The sequence below is a fragment of the Lytechinus pictus genome, chromosome 2 (assembly GCF_037042905.1).
Source record: "Lytechinus pictus isolate F3 Inbred chromosome 2, Lp3.0, whole genome shotgun sequence".
Classification (NCBI taxonomy): Eukaryota; Metazoa; Echinodermata; class Echinoidea; order Temnopleuroida; family Toxopneustidae; genus Lytechinus; species Lytechinus pictus.
Genome location: NC_087246.1, coordinates 29097839 through 29116340, shown reverse-complemented (window position 1 = coordinate 29116340; position 18502 = coordinate 29097839). Strand labels below are relative to the sequence as shown.

General features: G+C 35.7%; 1 protein-coding gene across 1 annotated transcript in view; it reads right to left on the bottom strand.

Moving 5' to 3' along the window:
• Nucleotides 1–10637, bottom strand: part of LOC129254440 (xanthine dehydrogenase/oxidase-like) — a 35817-nt gene extending 25180 nt beyond the window's left edge. Inside the window, exons 1-8 of the mRNA XM_064115060.1 lie at nt 10456–10637; nt 7349–7443; nt 7086–7143; nt 4287–4383; nt 3651–3759; nt 2784–2972; nt 1704–1767; nt 898–974 (exon numbers count right to left, since the gene is read on the bottom strand). Of these exons, the coding sequence (XP_063971130.1) occupies nt 898–974; nt 1704–1767; nt 2784–2972; nt 3651–3759; nt 4287–4383; nt 7086–7143; nt 7349–7393 (639 nt within the window). The 5' untranslated portion in view covers nt 7394–7443; nt 10456–10637. The remainder of the gene's footprint in view (nt 1–897; nt 975–1703; nt 1768–2783; nt 2973–3650; nt 3760–4286; nt 4384–7085; nt 7144–7348; nt 7444–10455) is intronic.
• Between the last annotated feature and the right edge of the window lie 7865 nt (nt 10638–18502).

Here is an 18502-nt window from a genome sequence, read left to right as displayed (position 1 = left end):
AAGTGCATCAAAACTTTAACATCATAATTGTATTTTTAAAGTTTTTGTTTATATTTCAGTAAATTGCCACTTGGTCTACACCCTCTTTGTCTACTTTCCATTTGGTCTCATCCCATATGGTCTAATACTCTAATCCTATTTCTTCTACAATCAGTTCTACAACTAACCACTTGGTCTAATTGACACTTTTATTTTTTCAACCAATTCTCATTTAGGCTATACCCATTTTGACAATAACCCACTTGGTCTAACAAAAAATAGTCCATACAATTTGATGAACTGTTTACAAACCAATTTTTCATTTAACAAAGTGTGAAAAAGCAAGTGGAAAGAGTGGAATTGCGACCATCTTAATATTGCACTATAAAATGACAGTATAGCCCGAGTAAATATTAGGCCAAGTGGCAACTAGACCAAATACATAGTAGATCAAATGGGTTTATCAATATGATATTAGACAATCTGTGAAACAGACCAACTACTTGTAGACCAAGAGAATATACCATTATTTCAGTTTGATAAGGTTTTAAATGAATTATAAAATATATTATGATAAATTATCATAAAGAAGTACAGTACTAATCCTTTTGAAATCAGACACTTTTGCAACTCCTATTTTCACTTGCTAGATTTTATTCGATCAAAATTAAAATGATGCAAGGGTGGATTTCTCTTCAATCCAATTTATTCATTGACCTAGAGTTATTCATATAGCCCCACCCATCCCCACCCCCCAAAAAAATTGTTATACTAAATACATAATAAAAAATAACATTAATACTAAAATAATAATAATACAAAAAAAAAAATATTTTAATGATAATCACAATTGTGAAAAAGCCTTAGTAAATTCAACCAAAGAGAAAATAGTAGAATATGGATTTTGTTGTAACGTACCAGTAAGTCCGGTGGAAATATTGGTTCTTGGGTGGGGTCATATCCTTTGTGATCCTTGGTGGTTAGTGAAGGGACCTGTTAATGCCAATCATAAAACAAAATAAGAGTAAATAGAGATAAATATCTACAAGGTTTGAAGATGTTGGACACAGAAGGAATTTCTAACAGCTTGAGATTTTTGTTTCAACACAGGAAGTTGTATTACCTGACTCTCAAACAAAATTCATTTACCTCCTAAAACAAAATATGCTTCAATTTTCTGACCATCTATTCTTGGAACCCCCCCCCCCAAAAAAAAACCCACCAAGTTTAACTAAATGATATAAGGCTCTCACCAGAATACTTATCATTCTGAAATTGGTCATCTAACTACCATCTAACTTTTGACCCCATGATCGAATATATAACCTGATAATCCTGTATAAAAAAGTATGGACATCAAGTTTAAAAAGGATCAGTCTATGGTTCTTTTGTTACCTTAAGAAGAAACAATTTTTTGGTTTTTAATCATAGCTCTGATCATTTATCATGTATCCCATTATGCATTATGCATGCTTGAGCCAGTTGATTGTCAAATGATTTTCAATTATCATGACATCAAGCCATTTTCAAGCATATGATGATATCTACGAGATATTTCACAGTGACCCCCCCCCCCCCACTAAATAACACAGTCATCTTTCCTCCCATATGCCTATTTGAGACAAGTATAAATGTCAATTGATTATTTCATTGATACAGTTGACTTGATTAACCCACTACAACACTTAATCACTATTCTTATACTGATCTACATGAACTCAACTTCACATCTTGGGTCCCTTCTTTTCCCCTTGTCTCTTCTTCCTTTCTAGCACAGTAGCAATTATCCTAGAAGATAAAATAATAACACATCAAATGAGAAATAGAACTTTTCCAATAGTTGGGAAAGGTTTAAAAGAATAATTAAAGTTTGAAGGTTTAGAAATATTGAACAATTTGCAAATGTAAGATTTGAACTGATGGTATACCACCTATAAACATATCTCATAGTGGTCTGCCTGGTCAAAACAAAAATCAACTTATTTTATTTCAATTCTTTTACAAGTTTTCATATTAATGAAATTATTTCACAAGTTTGACCATTAAAATGATTAATGTGTTGTAGTACTTAGCAGTATTGGATCTCTACCAATTTAAAAAATATGGACAAAGGTTAAACAGAATTTGAATTCAATTTTCATTTGTCTACAATACATCTACATTATATCACTATATTACATTTCATTGATAAGGGCGAGTCATGTCTGTCAGTCAGTCTACTGATAGGATACACTTCCTAGGGCCTATCACAGAAAGATGTGCTGTTGAACATAACTCAAGAAGTCAACAAAAATCCCTAATGCAAGTGTTTCATTGGTTGAAATTCAAGTTGCGCTTGATTTTTTGAGTTGCAAGTCTGTTTGCAACAGTAAATTGCCAATTCATCCATTGCCAACTCGTCCACTAATCTCATGGTCTACCTTCATTTAGTCAGATGCCATTCCGTCCATCAACATCTCGTCTAACAACCACTTGGTCCAATAACTATTTGGGCTAATCATCAGTTCGTCTATGACTATTTAGTCTCATAACCAGTTGGTCTAATACCCATTTTCTTTTCATTTATTTTGCCTTATCAAGACTTAGTACAATTAAACCAAATGGTAGATGGACTGAATTGCTATTGAACCTCCTGGTTATTAGACGAAATGGAGAGTGGATGAAATGGCAACAAGACCCTGTGAATAGTCGACAAACTGATGGTAGACCAAATGATAGTAGACGAGTTGGTAATTTGATGAATTGGCATTAGACCGACTGAAAATGAACCTCTGCAACAGGCCCCTGATAGAAAAGTCTCCTACCCCACAGAAAGTAGAGAATCCATCTAAGATCTGTCTGTAGCCTGTACATCGACAAAGGTTGCCTTCTATGGCCGTCAGGATGTCATCCATGTTGGGTTTAGGGTTGTTGCGTAGCAAGGTGTACACCGACATCACCATACCTGGTGTACAGAACCCACACTGAGTCCCATGACTCTTGGCAAGACGCTCCTGAAAACAAATAGATAGGCGTAAGTTATGAATAAATGTTTCCTTTAAAAACCTCTAGCATTATCTCAATGCTTTATTAAACCATTATGCAACTTTTTAAAGGTTTGAATTGATATGCATTCACACCAAAATTGGCAATAATTATAAACTTAACTTGGTATAAATAGACTTCGTTATCAGATAATTTTCGTCACTTGATAAAGAGTTGCAGCGGCACTTGAAAGCTCGTGAACTTGTAAGCGAGTGAACACTTTTTGCGAGAGTGATCACAAATTTCCTAGAAAGCTAGTGAACACTTTTTGCGAGAGTGATCACGAATTTCCTTGTTGACCATAGTAGATTGCGAGACAAATGAATACCCTCTAGCGATTATTTCAGTCTGCAATAATGAACCTATTTAGAAATATAAACTTCGTAGCCAGTTTATACATGACTTGGAAAAAATAATATGTACATGAGTCAAATTTGAAAAAAATTGCAAGGAAATTCATTAAATACACATGTCTTCAAATATCTTTGTTATTAAACAGTTTATGTAGTTAAGTAACAGCTTTCCTATGAACCAAACAAACACCCTCTGGTCTTACCTGTACTGCATGTAACCCATTCCTTATATCCCGAGCCCTTCCACAGTAAAACAGCTTTCCCATGAATCACACAAACACCCTCCGGTCTAACCTGTACTGCATGTAATCCATTCCTTACATCCCCTAGTCCTTCCACAGTAGTTACAGCTTTCCCATGAACCAAACACAGAGGCATCAAACATGCAGTAACTGCAACATGGCTGAAAGTAAAGTAACCAACAAAATAGTTTTAAGTTGAACTCTCAAACTGTCATTTACTTAAATACCTATTCAGATTGTCACTTCCAAATCCACACATGGCTATTATTATAGTATTAGCTTAAAGTTAAACTCTCACAAACAGTTCTTCACTTAATATCATGAGAACAAACTTTTTTTTTTCAGGTACATAATGATCTCCGTGACCTCCTTGACTATTTAATCTTGTGACCCCAGATTGGTAGTTGGTAGGCAGATGAAGGCATAAAACATATCAATATTCAGCTCAATGTCAAATACTTATTTAAATCCTGGATGTTCATGTAGTAAGAAATCCCTAAAATCTTAACATTTCTTCTCTAAAAAAATGAAATACATTCTTAATCTCAACAAAATTCATGGCACCGGCATTCAGCCATTCAGGCAACGAACATATGAGAATGATATAAAAGTACCTTTAAATTTCTCCTTCAGTTTTAAACAAACATTCATGTTTAGAATCATTTTAACTGAATCTGAATTTGTTTACCTGATTTTCTTAGTGAAAGGGTCAGCACATGATATCATTACAGTACAGGCTCCGCATCCTCCTTGACCACAAGCTGCCTTTGTACCAGTCAAGCGTACTGACAGTATCAGTTAAAGGTAATTGACACACTAATCTTCCCAGCCATAAATTACTCATCTGGGCAATGATTCCTTTACCATACATAAAAGAGAAAACACCTAAAATAAAATATTCATTAAATAAAGTTTTTCTTTTATGAATTTCACAAATCATACACAGCCAGGGTTGGCACGTTTTAAACGGTGTGTTTTAAAACATGTTTTAAAATGCGTTTTAAAACACCCGTTTTTTTTACCAAAAAAACGTGTTTTAAAACACCTCATAGACTTGTGTGTTATGAATATGCATGGATGTGATTTTACATGAATATATTTTTTTAACTTTTTTTCTTAAGTGGTATATTATTTTCTTCTAACTAAATCTCTTTCTCACCACCACTCTTTTTCTCCTCTCTCTTTCCCCCCTTATTCTCCCCTTTTCCATTGCTTTGTCATGTTCCTTTCCTCCTGTTCAATTATGTAGATCAATCTATATATTCTCATTTTAACAAGCATTTGAGTGTTGTGCTCACTTTTAGACATGGAAAGAAACACTATTTAAAATAAGCTCAAATATGTAATAGTAGTACTTGAATGAAATGGAAGTGTTGCACAAGCACAATAATATTTTGCAAATAGACAGTATAACTGACATTGTAACCTTGAGGTACACACGAAAGTAGGTGAAACTTTGCGCTTTGTAAAGATGAAGAAAAGTAGTTTAATTCAGAATAAGATAATCAGCTAGCAAACCTTAAAGGACAAGTCCACCCCAAGAAAAAGGTATTATGCTGAAAATTTCATCAAAATCAGATGTAAAATAATAAAGTGATGACATTTTAAAGTTTCGCTTAATTTCACAAAACAGTTATATGCGCATCCTGGTTGGTATGCAAATGAGGGGACTGATGACATCACTCACTATTTATTTTGTATGTCGTTATTTTCTCATTGTCATGTGAAATATATTTTTTTTCCTCCCTGAACATGAGTGGAACTACCATTGTTTTAACATTTTTTGGTTCAGTTAAGTTGGTCATTATTATCAAATCTGTATAAATTGAAATATTTTATTGTTCAAACAATTAAAAAAACAAAAGAAATAGTGAGTGAGGGACATCATCAACTCCCTCATTTGCACATCACTGAGTTGTTATAAATGTTTTGTGAAAAATAAGCGAAACTTTAAAATGTCATAACTTTCTTATTTTACATCCGATTTCGATGACATTTTCAGCATTATGCTTGTTTGAATTTCCTCTACTGATTCAAATCAGCATTTTTCTGGGGTGGATTTGACCTTTAAGAACAGCAGGGCCACGCCATATTGTTCAAGACTATTTTTGGGATACATGCATGGATATGCGGTTATGATATTACCATGGAGCTATCAACACATTGATAGCTCCATGATATTACACAAGTAAAGCCAATGCAAATTTTTTGCCAACATTTTATCTGTATCAATATTTGTACTTTTTGTTAATGATTGAAAAATTATTGCCAATAATTTCCATTAAAAAACGATAAAAAAACCCAAAAGTAACCACAAAACTGTACATAAGAAAAAAAAAAAAAACAGTTAAAACAAACATTGAAAAAAACAATTTGATTAAAATTCCTCAATTAAAGAAATAAGCAATTCAAGGGCCTAATATTTATAGATTTAAACCCAAACTTATATTTCATGCACTTGTGGGTACCCGGTAGGATGTGAAAGTCATTGTAGCTTGTCCAGTACTGTGTGCGCCTCACTAGCGACTGACTGGAATACTACCCAGGGAGTGGAGGATGTGCATACATTGTGTGCGGGAATGACTGATTGAATCCGATGACTGGGTTAATACTATATCTGTAAAGCGCTTAGACACGTCGTTCCAATGTATTAAGCGCTATATAAAAGCGGACTATTATTATTATTACCGGTACTTAAAATTTGTATAATTGATACAAATGAAATAAAGCATATTGAGTAAATGAAATTAAGCTTTGAAAGCCTATAGTCTATAGATTATGTTGTTTTCTTACATAGTGCAACTTTTTCTCACCCCTATAGATTGATAAGACTAAAAAAAACCTGAGACTACATGTATGAGGAATAAATTTATAAAATGTCAACTTAATTTTTTGGCATTCAATTTCCTTGATTTAGTGATTTTGGGAAAAATATGAACTTTTCTGTTGAAAATTCAGTAACAAAAATTGTAGTCATCTCTTAATACTCCAAAAATGTAATTAAAACATCAAGAGCTTAAATCATATTGTATTAAGTGTATAATTTAATTGATTTACAGGAAAATTACATCGTTCGTTGGAAAAAAAACGTTTTAAAACGATTTAAAACGTTTTAAAACAATAAAAAACGTTTTATTTATTTTTTTTTTTTTAAACGTTTTTTATTACAACCCTGTACACAGCAGAAATATCATGAAGGGACAGCTTCATGAAACAGCAAGTGCAGATATGCTAGAAGAATATGACAATTTTCATTCTCAAGTAACATATGTCTGTAATTTCAATGACAATAAAAGTAGTGTTTTTCTTGCAAACAATGCATTTCCATGTGTCAGATCAAAATGTTAACATCACCCCCAAACAATTAAGAAAATTAGTTTTTTTTTTTACTTGCAACAGAAAGCTGAAAATTAAAAGATAAAAGGACTTTTATAAGTATTTTTTTAATGTGATTTTTATTGCTTCTTCAATCTTTGGAAAAGGATACATTTGGTCCTGAGGTAAGTCAAGAGAGTCATCTCAGGGTCCACATCATTCTCCTTGATCTGTTATGAGAGATACATATAGAGAGTGAGAGAGAGAGAGAAAGAGAGAGGAGTTACATTTTCCTCCTTTTACATTGGTTATGCATTAAAAGAACAACGTAAGCACTTCTTTTGTCAAATGAAATAAACTACGTCCAATAAAAGCATGAAATTCATTACAATAAAAATTATATTATCAACATTATTTGAAGTGAAGTACACCTACCTTGACTCCATTACAAAAGAAAAGCAATGTGTCTGTCCTATCCATTTGTGTTCTGTCACTGTACTGTGTCTGTAGTTCAATCCAGGTATAATGAACTATATAGTAAAGGAGAAAGGAGTGACTTTGAGTAGATTCCAATCAAATTAGGTGTAAATTAAGTTGTTATTTATGGGGATGTGCCATAGCTTCAAAGAGGTGCCAGGCATCTAGGAGAGTAACATTGTGAACGATTTTACTCTTCAAGTTAACACCTCCTGGCTATGCTGCTTATGCAGTAATCCTGGGTTATCTGCACAAAAGTGGTCGCCTAACATCAGCTAACTCATGCATCCCAGCAGCTTTAACATCCCCCCCCCCACCTTCAGCAGCGCTATCCAGGTATTTGATGAGGGGGTGGTAGTTTCGACATAAACTTCTAAAAGTAGTTTAAAATAAAAAAGAGGAAGAAAATATCACAAAAGGAAAAGAGGTCTTAAATCTCTGCAAATGAAGTTGATATTCCACTGAGGGAAAAAATTACTTTTGTTTTGCAAATTTGCACCCCCACTTAAACAATACCTTCACTGGCACTACCCCTTGGGAAGGGAGGGGGCTCTACCATAATATCATTGATGACAAAGTGATAGATATTGGGGATGAGTTAGATGAAGTTAGCGACCACTTTGCCTGTGGATAATTTTTGCCCCTAAAATAAAAGTTTACCACCTGTCTCATGCTAGCCTCCAAGGTTTAACTTTTAATTAGGCTAGATCTCCATTCTAAGCCCAGGTTTAATTAAAAGTCAGGTCTAGACTTAAGTCGTGGTTTAACTATGGCTAGCCAACTGTGGCATAAATTTGTGTCAGTAAATATTTATCAACGCAGGCAAGGGGAAATAAAATAGAACACATAGAAATATATTTTATAGGGACTTTTATGTCGAGGCTTCCCATAATTTTAGCGCAAAGTTAGACCATGGTCTAAGTTAAACCAGACTTCAAGTACAGAATACGGGCCAATAGATCTTATGTTAACTGTAGTAACTGGGATTTGGACTGGCCGGGAGAAAAAAATTACTTCAACTTGACTTAGATTTCTAATTACCTTGGTAATATAAATTTACTTTATTACAGTAAGTAAGCGTGTTGGATGGTCAATGAGTGCACGTTTAGTTTTAGACCATATCATGGAATTTATTACCATGGCAATGGCATGATGACATATAAAGATTTAATACTGATCGTTAGTCATTACTGGTAAAGTTTTCCACTCCAAGGCATAGAGGAGTTTTTAGACATTTTTTTTTTCCTTGTGGCGAGTAGAGCCAACAAAGTTCAGCGGAACAACCAATATCAGAATCATTAAAGGTCAAGTCCAGCTCAGAAAATTTTTGATTTGAATCAATAGAGAAAAATCAGACAAGCATAATGCCGTAAATTTCATCAAAATCGGATGTAAAATAAGAAAGTTATGACGTTTGAAAGTTTCGCTTATTTTTCACAAAATAGTTTATATGCACAATTTAGTCACATGCAAATGACTGAGAAAATCTATGATGTCCCTCACTCACTATTTATTTTGTTTTTAATTGTTTGAATCATACAATATTTCAATTTTACAGATTTGACAATAAGGTCCAACTTGACTGAACCATAAAATGTTAAACAATGGTTATTCCACATGTTCAGGGAGAAATAAAACTTTTTTTCATGGGACAATGAGGAGAAAATTATAATATTTCATATTTCATATACTAAAATACAAAATAGTGAGTGAGTGATGTAATCAGTTCCCTCTTCATTTGCAAATCGACCTGGATGTGCATGTAAAGTTAAAAATGTCATAACTTTCTTATTTCACATCCGATTTTGATGAAATTTACAGTGTTATGTTTGTTGGATTTTTTTCTCTTTTTATTCAAATCAACTTTTTGTTGGGATGGACTTTATAGCTTAGCAAGCATAAGCCATATAAGGTAAAATTTTGATAAATATCTGTGGATTTTGTACAATGGTGCTTGAAATTCAGACTACTCTGGCAGTTTTTTTCAACCTTTTGAGGTTCCAGCTCCAGTACCCCCTAGAGTTTATTGTATAGCAGTGAGTCCAAACTTCGCGTGTGTCCATACTTCGCGGACAGTCATTTAATATCTAACAAACTAGCCAATATCCTTAAAATCTGACATCATCAATGTGAAAAGCGACCTAAAAATTACTCTGGTGTAAGTTTCTTCAGGATGAGTTCAGTATTCATGAAAATATTGACAAAAGATCAGCAACTTTGTCACTGTTAGCGCCCATTCCGAAGAAATCTGATATTCTCAACAAGCATCATATCATCATTTTACAAGCAGATATAAAAAATGTGAGTTCAATGTGCCTACTGACTGATTCTACATCATTTTGTCATCAATCTGATATAAATATCTCACCTTTCGAGCTTGAGTTTTTGTTTAAATCTCTCCAAAATATTTGGTCCGCGAAGTTAGGTCACACTTTTTCAGCGCCATGGGTTAATAAGGGCCAACTTATTGTAAAGTAAATAAACTAAGCAACTTTGAGGTTACGTGTAACTGTCTTTAATAACCATGGCCAAGAGACCAACACGCTTACACTTTGCGCTTGCAACATCGAATCATCATAATAATACTAAATCAACACACTGGCACAGAACGGTTTTCCAGCACAGTGCACATTCGTCAATCGGAATAGAATTTTGAGATCGCAATACCACTTACCAGCAAAACCCCTGCCCTTGATCTACTTCACATTTTTGTCAATGACAATGATTTTAAAGTTTACGAGCGATCTTGCCGTCAATGTGATAACTATTTCTTGAACTGGTTTTGCATAAATTGTGAATATTTTGTGAACAAATTTAAGCCTGAAGAATATTTTTGAAAAGTCCGCGAAGTTTGGACACCCCATCATACACGTCACGATCACGCATAGTCAAGCGAATGCATGGATCAAGAAAGAGCGGAGAGGGGGCTAACTCCGCCGCCCAAGCTTCGGCGCGGCGAGGAGCCCCCAGAGTTAATGTTCAATGATAGCGAGCCACGCTGTGAGTGTGAGGTGACAAATTTAACATGGCCAAATAAATAGGTTTCTACGTTAGTTAATAGTTACCGAATGATTCTCATTTCTTGTTTACAGGCTTTTATACTGTGCGATTCATCTGTAGATAGATAGATAGACATCAAAGTACAAAGACAAAACTTAAAATGTTCTGGAGAGATCGCTACTAGTTGATGCTGATTTGATGGGCGTGATCGATGAGATACCAGGCGCCGCATACGGTATATGGGCGTGGCCCCGGGGGGGGGGGGCACTCAGTATATAATGCATAGTGGGTATGTGCCGCGGAGGGGACCCCCATTTTTACACTCAAATTTCCGTTCCAAGGCATAGCATTTTTGTCTTTTTGAGAAAAAGAACAAAGAAAGCCGCTCCAAGGCATAGCATTTCCTTCTTATCGAGAAAAAAGAAGAAAGAAATCCGTTCCAAAGCTTCGCCATGACGAAACCCTCTCGTTTAAACTTTGAGTCATTGCCTTTGGATGAGGGGAGAGTTCCAACTGGAAGAAGCTTATCAAAGAAAGTAAACACAAGTAGTCCCTTGTGGGCAACAGTTAACCGCATCAACGAAACACATTTAATAGGTTGGATAGTCTTGTACTCAGACATTTTGTAGGCACGATTTATAGTTCTTCATCTAGCTCTCTCTCTCCTACCTGTCCATCTCTCCCCCGGGCTCTCCCCAACCCATCTACATACTCTCTCTCTCTTCCTCTTTCCCCCTTTCTTCCATACTCTTAAAGGGATGGTCCAGGTGAAAGTATTTATAACTTAATAAATTGAGTAGAATTCACTGAGCAAAATGCCGAAAATTTCATCAAAATTGGACAACTAATAATAAAGTTGTTGAATTTTAAAGTTTATTAGCAATATTTTGTGAAAACAGCAGGGGCCGCAGAACCGGGGGGCTGGGGGGGGGGGGGGGCTCCAGCCCCCCCCCCACTTTTTTCCAAAACTGTGTACAAAAATGTAAAAATTACCATATGATTGTGATTTTTAGCATGGTCAGCCCCCCCCCCCCCACTTTGAAAACCGTTCCGCGGCCCCTGAACAGTCATCATGAATATTCATTAGGTAGGGTGATGATGTCACATCCCCACTTGTTCTTTTGTATTCTATTATATGAAATTAGATTTATTCAACTTTTTTCCTTCAAGAACTAGAAAAATTAGATTGACAACTGATTTAGTGCATTATATATTCATTGATGCAACTTATTTTATTACAAGGGAGATAATATTATTCACACAAGTATGAAATAATGAAAAAATTGTTTTTTTATGTCATAACATAAGAAAACGGAAAGTGGGGATGTGATATCATCAGCCCATGAAATGAAAATTCATGGCGACTGTTTTCACAAAATATTGCTAAACTTTAAACTTAATAACTTTATTATTTGTCATCCGATTATTGATGAAATTTTCGGCATTTTCTTCAATGAATTCAACTCTATGTATTAAAATATCAATATTTTCAGCCCGAACCATCCCTTTAAGCTTGATATCATCATCCGTGATCCTTTTTTCTTCTTTATCTACTTCTCTCTCTGCTTCCTCTTCTGCTTCTTCTTCCCTTCTGCCTCAGATCCTTCTTCCTCATTCTCCTAGCTGTTTCACTATCGACTCCACTTTCCATCTGTGCAATTAATGAGTGCATACTCACTCATTAATATCTATTGCGATCTCATTTTCATACTTTAAGAAATATTTTTTTAGGAGTATTATCATTGCCACGCTAAACCTCATAATTCCATCATTTAATTAAAAGTTGTGAAGTGATTTACACCCCTCTCATTTACATAAGAAACCAAAAATACATTTATAGAGCAGTAGTCTGGTCTTTGAATTAGACTAGTAAATGATAACGAGTTTGCTGTCTTTCAGATTGAAACACTGACTTCCGAGTTCCCGAAGATTTTCTACATGGGAAACTCGGAAGTCAATGTTTCAATTTAAACGAGGCCAAATGCGTCCGTTCGATACGGACACATGAAGAGCAGAGAGACATATACACTGAATATAACATATCTTGGCTTATACTCGTAGACTAGACCCATTCTGGAAAAAGAGGCCTGTATAAACTTTAAGAAGCATTTTGGGGTAAAAGTTGGGAACCGGTTTATTTCACACAATTCAAATATGCTGAATCTGATAAGATCGGTTCCCAAGCTAATTTCTCATGTTTTGACCACCTAATTTGCATAAACAAAATGGCTGCCAAATTGACAATTCAGAATATTATTTCGACAATGTTCTTTAATTATATTCGCTTTCACAGACATGAATACTGCAAAATCCTGCATACATACGTGTACCTTTCGGGAAAACTTGTTATTTTTGTTTGCGGCTAATTGATTATGCAAATTTATGCATATTTTGGATCATTATGCTATAATTTGATAATTTCAGCTCAAATGTTTATATTTCTGGTACAAATTGCATTTACATCATTATAAATAATTGTAAGGCCCTTATAATATAATATCACAGTGAATAATAATGTATTTTATTGTTTTTGAATTTTTTTATGTATTTCTTTGTATTTTGTACCTTTTGTTTTGTACATGTTTTGTTATGGGATCTGTCAAATTATTGATTATCAGTGGAAGAAAATAACTAACTTAGCTTTAATGATTTAATTGTGTAATCACATTTTTATTCGCATATATCTATGGGCATAAACAGATGCACCCACTCCCACACCCACATCTGCATACAAAGGTAAACTCCTGCACGGAGGGCCTTCCCATTTAAAAGCACACTGGTGAAGATTCAATGAATTTCACGAACCTATCTGTATTTAAGCGAATGTCACTATTAATTGCTTATATTTTTATTATAAAATGGTATCTTGAGTTATGATATCAATCAATTCATTTATATTTACAATTACGGATGATAAATTGTCAAAACAGTACTGTAATTCTCACGTCCTAATAGTCAATCAGTTGCATTTAATATCCTTTGGAGTAGTTATGTTCCCGACCAACAGAATCTGATCACACATAAATGTATTTATATTTAGTGCATTTTCTTCAGCAAAATAAAGTGAAAACTGTCTGCTGAAAATGAGAGATGTCCTGTGTTTTTATCCATTACGCTCGTCAAATTGTCCCAATATTGAAAAAAAATTCTCAGAACTGAATCCACATATAATCCATTTAATTTCTAATTTTGGCTATCAATTAGACCGTTTTCCGTGTTTTAAAAGCCAGACTGTGATGTTCTAAAGTTTCACAACGAATAAGTCACTGCATATCCCTTTAGTAACAATATTTTTTAATTGGACTTCATTAACGGATTACATGTGCATCTCCATAATATATATTTTCCAATGCAGTACTGCACCTGTCCTATCAAGGATTGCCACTTCATCCAACTTAGAGGCATCCAGCCTCCCCCAGCTTGATATACACCTTTATTTTCGGGGTGTTGAATGATCAATGTCAGTCATCATCGATTTGGTGTTCCATTGGATAGCTTGATTGATAGGGCAGCCTCATATTATAAAAGTCATCTCTAATTGTTGAAATCAAACCAGTTTAGTACAAGTATTCTGCGGAGGCAGTTCGTATCGAAGTAATCGTGTTTGTGTTCTTGAGATATGTCCGATTCTCATGTCACAGATCCTGGAGAAACCTTAACTTTTGTCTTGAGAGAGAATCTGCTGTCTAACCAGATCTTGTTTCAGGTGTTAAAATGCTCGGAGTGCACATTCTCAATACCGCAGTGAATTGTGTAATGTCTTCTAGGCCATTTATCGAACTACTAATATTCACACATCTTCATATCTTCATAAGATAGACTATTTCAAATTGATAACGAAGATATCTTTCTGAGGATGGTCGGTTCCTGGCATGTTTGGCGCTCCTGTAGGTGATTATTAATCCACTTATTTTGATCGGTTTTAAACCCAACAGCATCCAATAGCTCACCCAGCTCTGATAGGCTACATGCGAGTCTGAGATAACACCATCAAAGTCTAGGTCGAGAATTTCTTCGATTTTAGAGCCAGGATTTCTCTTTCTATGAGAAAAGCAGTTGCCTCAGTTATGTTTGACTTGTCAACCGGTTTTGATACCAGTGGACATGTCATTCTCTTGGGAGACTGACAGTCTGTTTTGGAATTGATGATTCTGCACTCCAATGGCAGGTTTCCTCTTACCTTGCCAACATAGCTGTATGAAGATGTATTCATCACTTGCATGCAGTCTCCTGTGACTACCCTTTAATACAGAGTTCCTTGGGAGTCTTTCCTTGTCCCTTGTTCTTCAAACTATACATCACTCCTCTTGGCTCTGTAATGTGGCGACATGGTCTTGGTATACACTTCTATGCTGACGACATCCAGCTGTATACCTCACTTTTGATCCAAAAGGTAAATATACAGAGGTTTGTGCAGCTGCTATTGTTGGTGCTGCAATTGAGGATTCGATGTTGGATGAAGGTCAACTTCCTGGAGCTTAACAATAAAAAGCGAAGTATCTTGTTCTGTCATCTCCATATATGCGTAATTATGACTACAACTCCAGTCTTAATAGGCAAGGAAACTATATATCTCCAGTGTGCAAGGCTAGATCTCTTGGCGTAGTCTTTGATAAAACAATGAGCATGAAGAAACACACATCACATGTCTACCAATCTGCATATTACCTGCTCCACAGAATTGCTGAGATCAGACATTGTTGAGGTGGTGCAGAAAATATCATCCTTGACCGGATAACCTCTAGACTGGACTTCTGCAACTGTTTCCATGCTGATTTATCTTCAACAGGCATCTCTAGCACTTTTGAACCATAGAACACACTGAAAATTTGTTCTGCATTGGGTAGTGACTGGGCTGGAAACCCTGTTCTGCCCATGTTTTAACCATGGAGCTAATTTGTGTTTAGCCCCATGTTTTTATAATTTCCTCTTCTGTATTCAGTATCGTTCGTCAAAGAATCTTCCAAGGCAAGGACTAGATAAAAGCTGTGGTTTTCAGTTATCACTTTGATGGTTGACTTGGGGAAATGTATCGTTGCCAAATAAATAAATAAATTGGTAATGACCAAAAAAAACTAGTAAGTGATCCAGTAATACAGACCCTTTGCATTTATTACAAATTGTTCTTTGGTTAACTGCCGTGATTGCAGTTCTGATGGAGCTGAATCAAAGACATAATTTTGCTACAAGGATAATAACAATGTACTGATACTTATATCCGATTGATAAACTACACTGCGTAAATTATACGTTTAATTGATTATTTGATCTGTTATAAAACATTTTAATATATCTATTTCAAGAAATTTAAGTTCAGCATGATTACAGGTTTTCCAACTTCTAAACTCTTCTTTTCTTACGGGTTCATTGAATTTGGTAATTGTCTTGATTATAGGATCAGCATCAATGTTTTCATATTGGGCATGTCTACTATACCTTGCAAGTATATTACTTTCTATGTACAGGTGTGGGTGTGGGAGCATGTGTGTGTATTTGTTGCTGAGTACAATTAACAGTTATGGCAAAAGAAGTTTATCAAATGATTCAATCATTGAAGCTTGATATTTGTCTGTCATTGATATTAGTTTTTTTAAAGATTTCATATCAAACATATACAAAGCAAATGGCAGAAAATACAAGAACACAAAAGAAATATCAAAGAACAATAAAATACATACAAAAATTGACTTGAGTATTATATTTAAGGGCCAAACAATTATCATAATGATACAAATGCTATTTGTACCCAAAATAATAAACATTTTAGGTGTAATTATCAAATTATAGCATAATATTGCAAAATATGCATAAATTTGCATAATTAATTAGCCGCAAACAGAAATAACAAGTTTTCCCAAATGGTTCATGTTAAGTATGCAGGATTTTGGAGTATCCATATCAGTGAAAGCGAATATTATAAAAGAATATTGTAAAAATAAGATTAGAAATTGTCATTTGGCAGCCATTTTGTTTATGCAAATTAGGTTGTCAAAACATGAAAAATTGGTTTGGGAACCGGTCTTATCAGATTCAGCCTATTCAAATTAGGTGAAATAGACCGGTTCCCAACTTTTACCCCAAAATGCTCCTTGAACTCAAGTTCTCCACATATTGGTCTTGTCTATCGGTCCTTTTCAGCCATTCAAAGTTATATCTGGGGTAGCTATCAATTTAAGAAGTCTTGTTTATAAAATGAAGATGAAATAACTAACAAGAAAACGAATCATAATGTCCAGAAATTCGAGCCAGTCAGATTAATCTGCACTTGCGGTAAAACTAAAAACCACAGCCAAGAACCAGTGATGGGCGATGACTATTGTGTAAACAACATATTTTGGCTACTCCCTTCGAAATGCAAGTTGATCATGTCTGTGTTTAGAGGATTCTTGAGTATATTTCATCTATTACCAGTCACATTTTCATGCTTTAAAGCTTATTCTGGGATACAAATTCTTGTTAACAACTTTTCCATTATAAGAGACAACTTTTGTTACAGGAGAGTTTCATGATGCAGCTCAGTCGGAATTCAGCTAGTAGTTGTATATTCTGTGGTTATCAAGCCCTTATCGCACCCGAGGGCATTCTGCGGTCTGGGGGACAGATAAGGTTTATTGGGGGTGCTGCAGAGAAGTCAATGTTTCAATTCCGAGTTTGCCAGGGCTAACTCGGAGAGCTTTTAACGGGAGATTTTCGTAATGGCATATTTTTCGTTACGCCGTTCCGGTCGCATTGATTTGCTACAAGGAGCTGCAATTTGGTGAAAAGCGGCCGTAGAGCGCTTTTCGACCATCGCCTAAGCTAGAGCGCACCCGGCCAAGGCCGCGCTAGCTGCGTCATGCACGATTGCCCGTTCCATAGGGATGCATACGCACTCACAGAGATACGGAGATCCGTTCCGAGGACCCCCATTTTCACAAACATTTGTAGTTCCGAAGCCCGTTCCGAGGACCCTCCTTTTTACAATAAGCCCGCTCCAAGGCCCCCGTTTTTCGCCTCGCCCGCGGCACACCCCTACCACTTTTTTGGTCGAGTGCCCCCCCCCCGGGGGCGTGGCCAGCGCGCGCGACTTCCCCAGATATATTTGTGTGGAAGCAAGCATTCTTGATCAGAAATTAGATCTAAAACAAGAACTTGTATTTGTGCTAGACTTTTGTATCAGCCAGGATCACTTCTTGATGAAAGTTCGACCAGGGTCTGTGTTTGTAGACTATGAATTTCCCCAGGGCAGGGCAACTGATGGGCAGGGCTTGCCCAAAAACGTTATATACACAACAAAAAAGTATAAACCCCCATCGAAATGCTGTAACTTTTGAATTGAATAATTTTTTAGATAATTTCAGAGGGTTTTTTAGGCTATGCTAATTGAGCAGCTCTAGCTGTGACAAAATGATTAAGATTGATCACGGTCGAGGCATGTTTGAGTAATCAAAATCATCATGGAATGAGCACTCGTACCTCTGCCCCTCCCCCCCAAAAAACGCTAATTATTATTATATTATAATTTTTGGGGGTATCGATTACCATTACTATACAGCAATATCGAGTCTCCCCTTCCCTATAGTAGCTATCTCTTTCTCCCTCCCCTATACCCATACATCCTCCCCTTTAATTATTTGCCCCTCTATCTTGAGCCTCTCGATCTCTCCCTATCTCTTCCCTTGCTATCCTACCGTTTTCTTTATATTATTCTTCATCCTTTCTCTATCTCATGCCCCTGTCGATTGGTCCTCCTCCCCCTTGCTATCTCTCTCTCCCTCCCTTCCTCGCTCCTGGTTGTCCTCCCCTTTATATTCTCAATCTTGTGTCTCTCCCTTTCTCTCCTCCTCCCTCCCAAGTTATATCTCTTCCTTTCCCTTCCACACCCCCTACCCAGTATTCTCCTTTGTATTATCCTTCACCCTTTCTCTATCTCACCCCTCTTATAGCTATCTCTCGCCCCTCCATTCCTCACCCTTCCCCATGATGCATATCATATCATTACCACCTGTTTTGCAAAGCATACATATAAACTCAAAAAAATATCAAACCTTGGTTTATAGCGACACAAAGGTGTTATTTAAAGCACACGCATAAATCACAACTTCACATCTTAATTATCACAAACATCAGCCA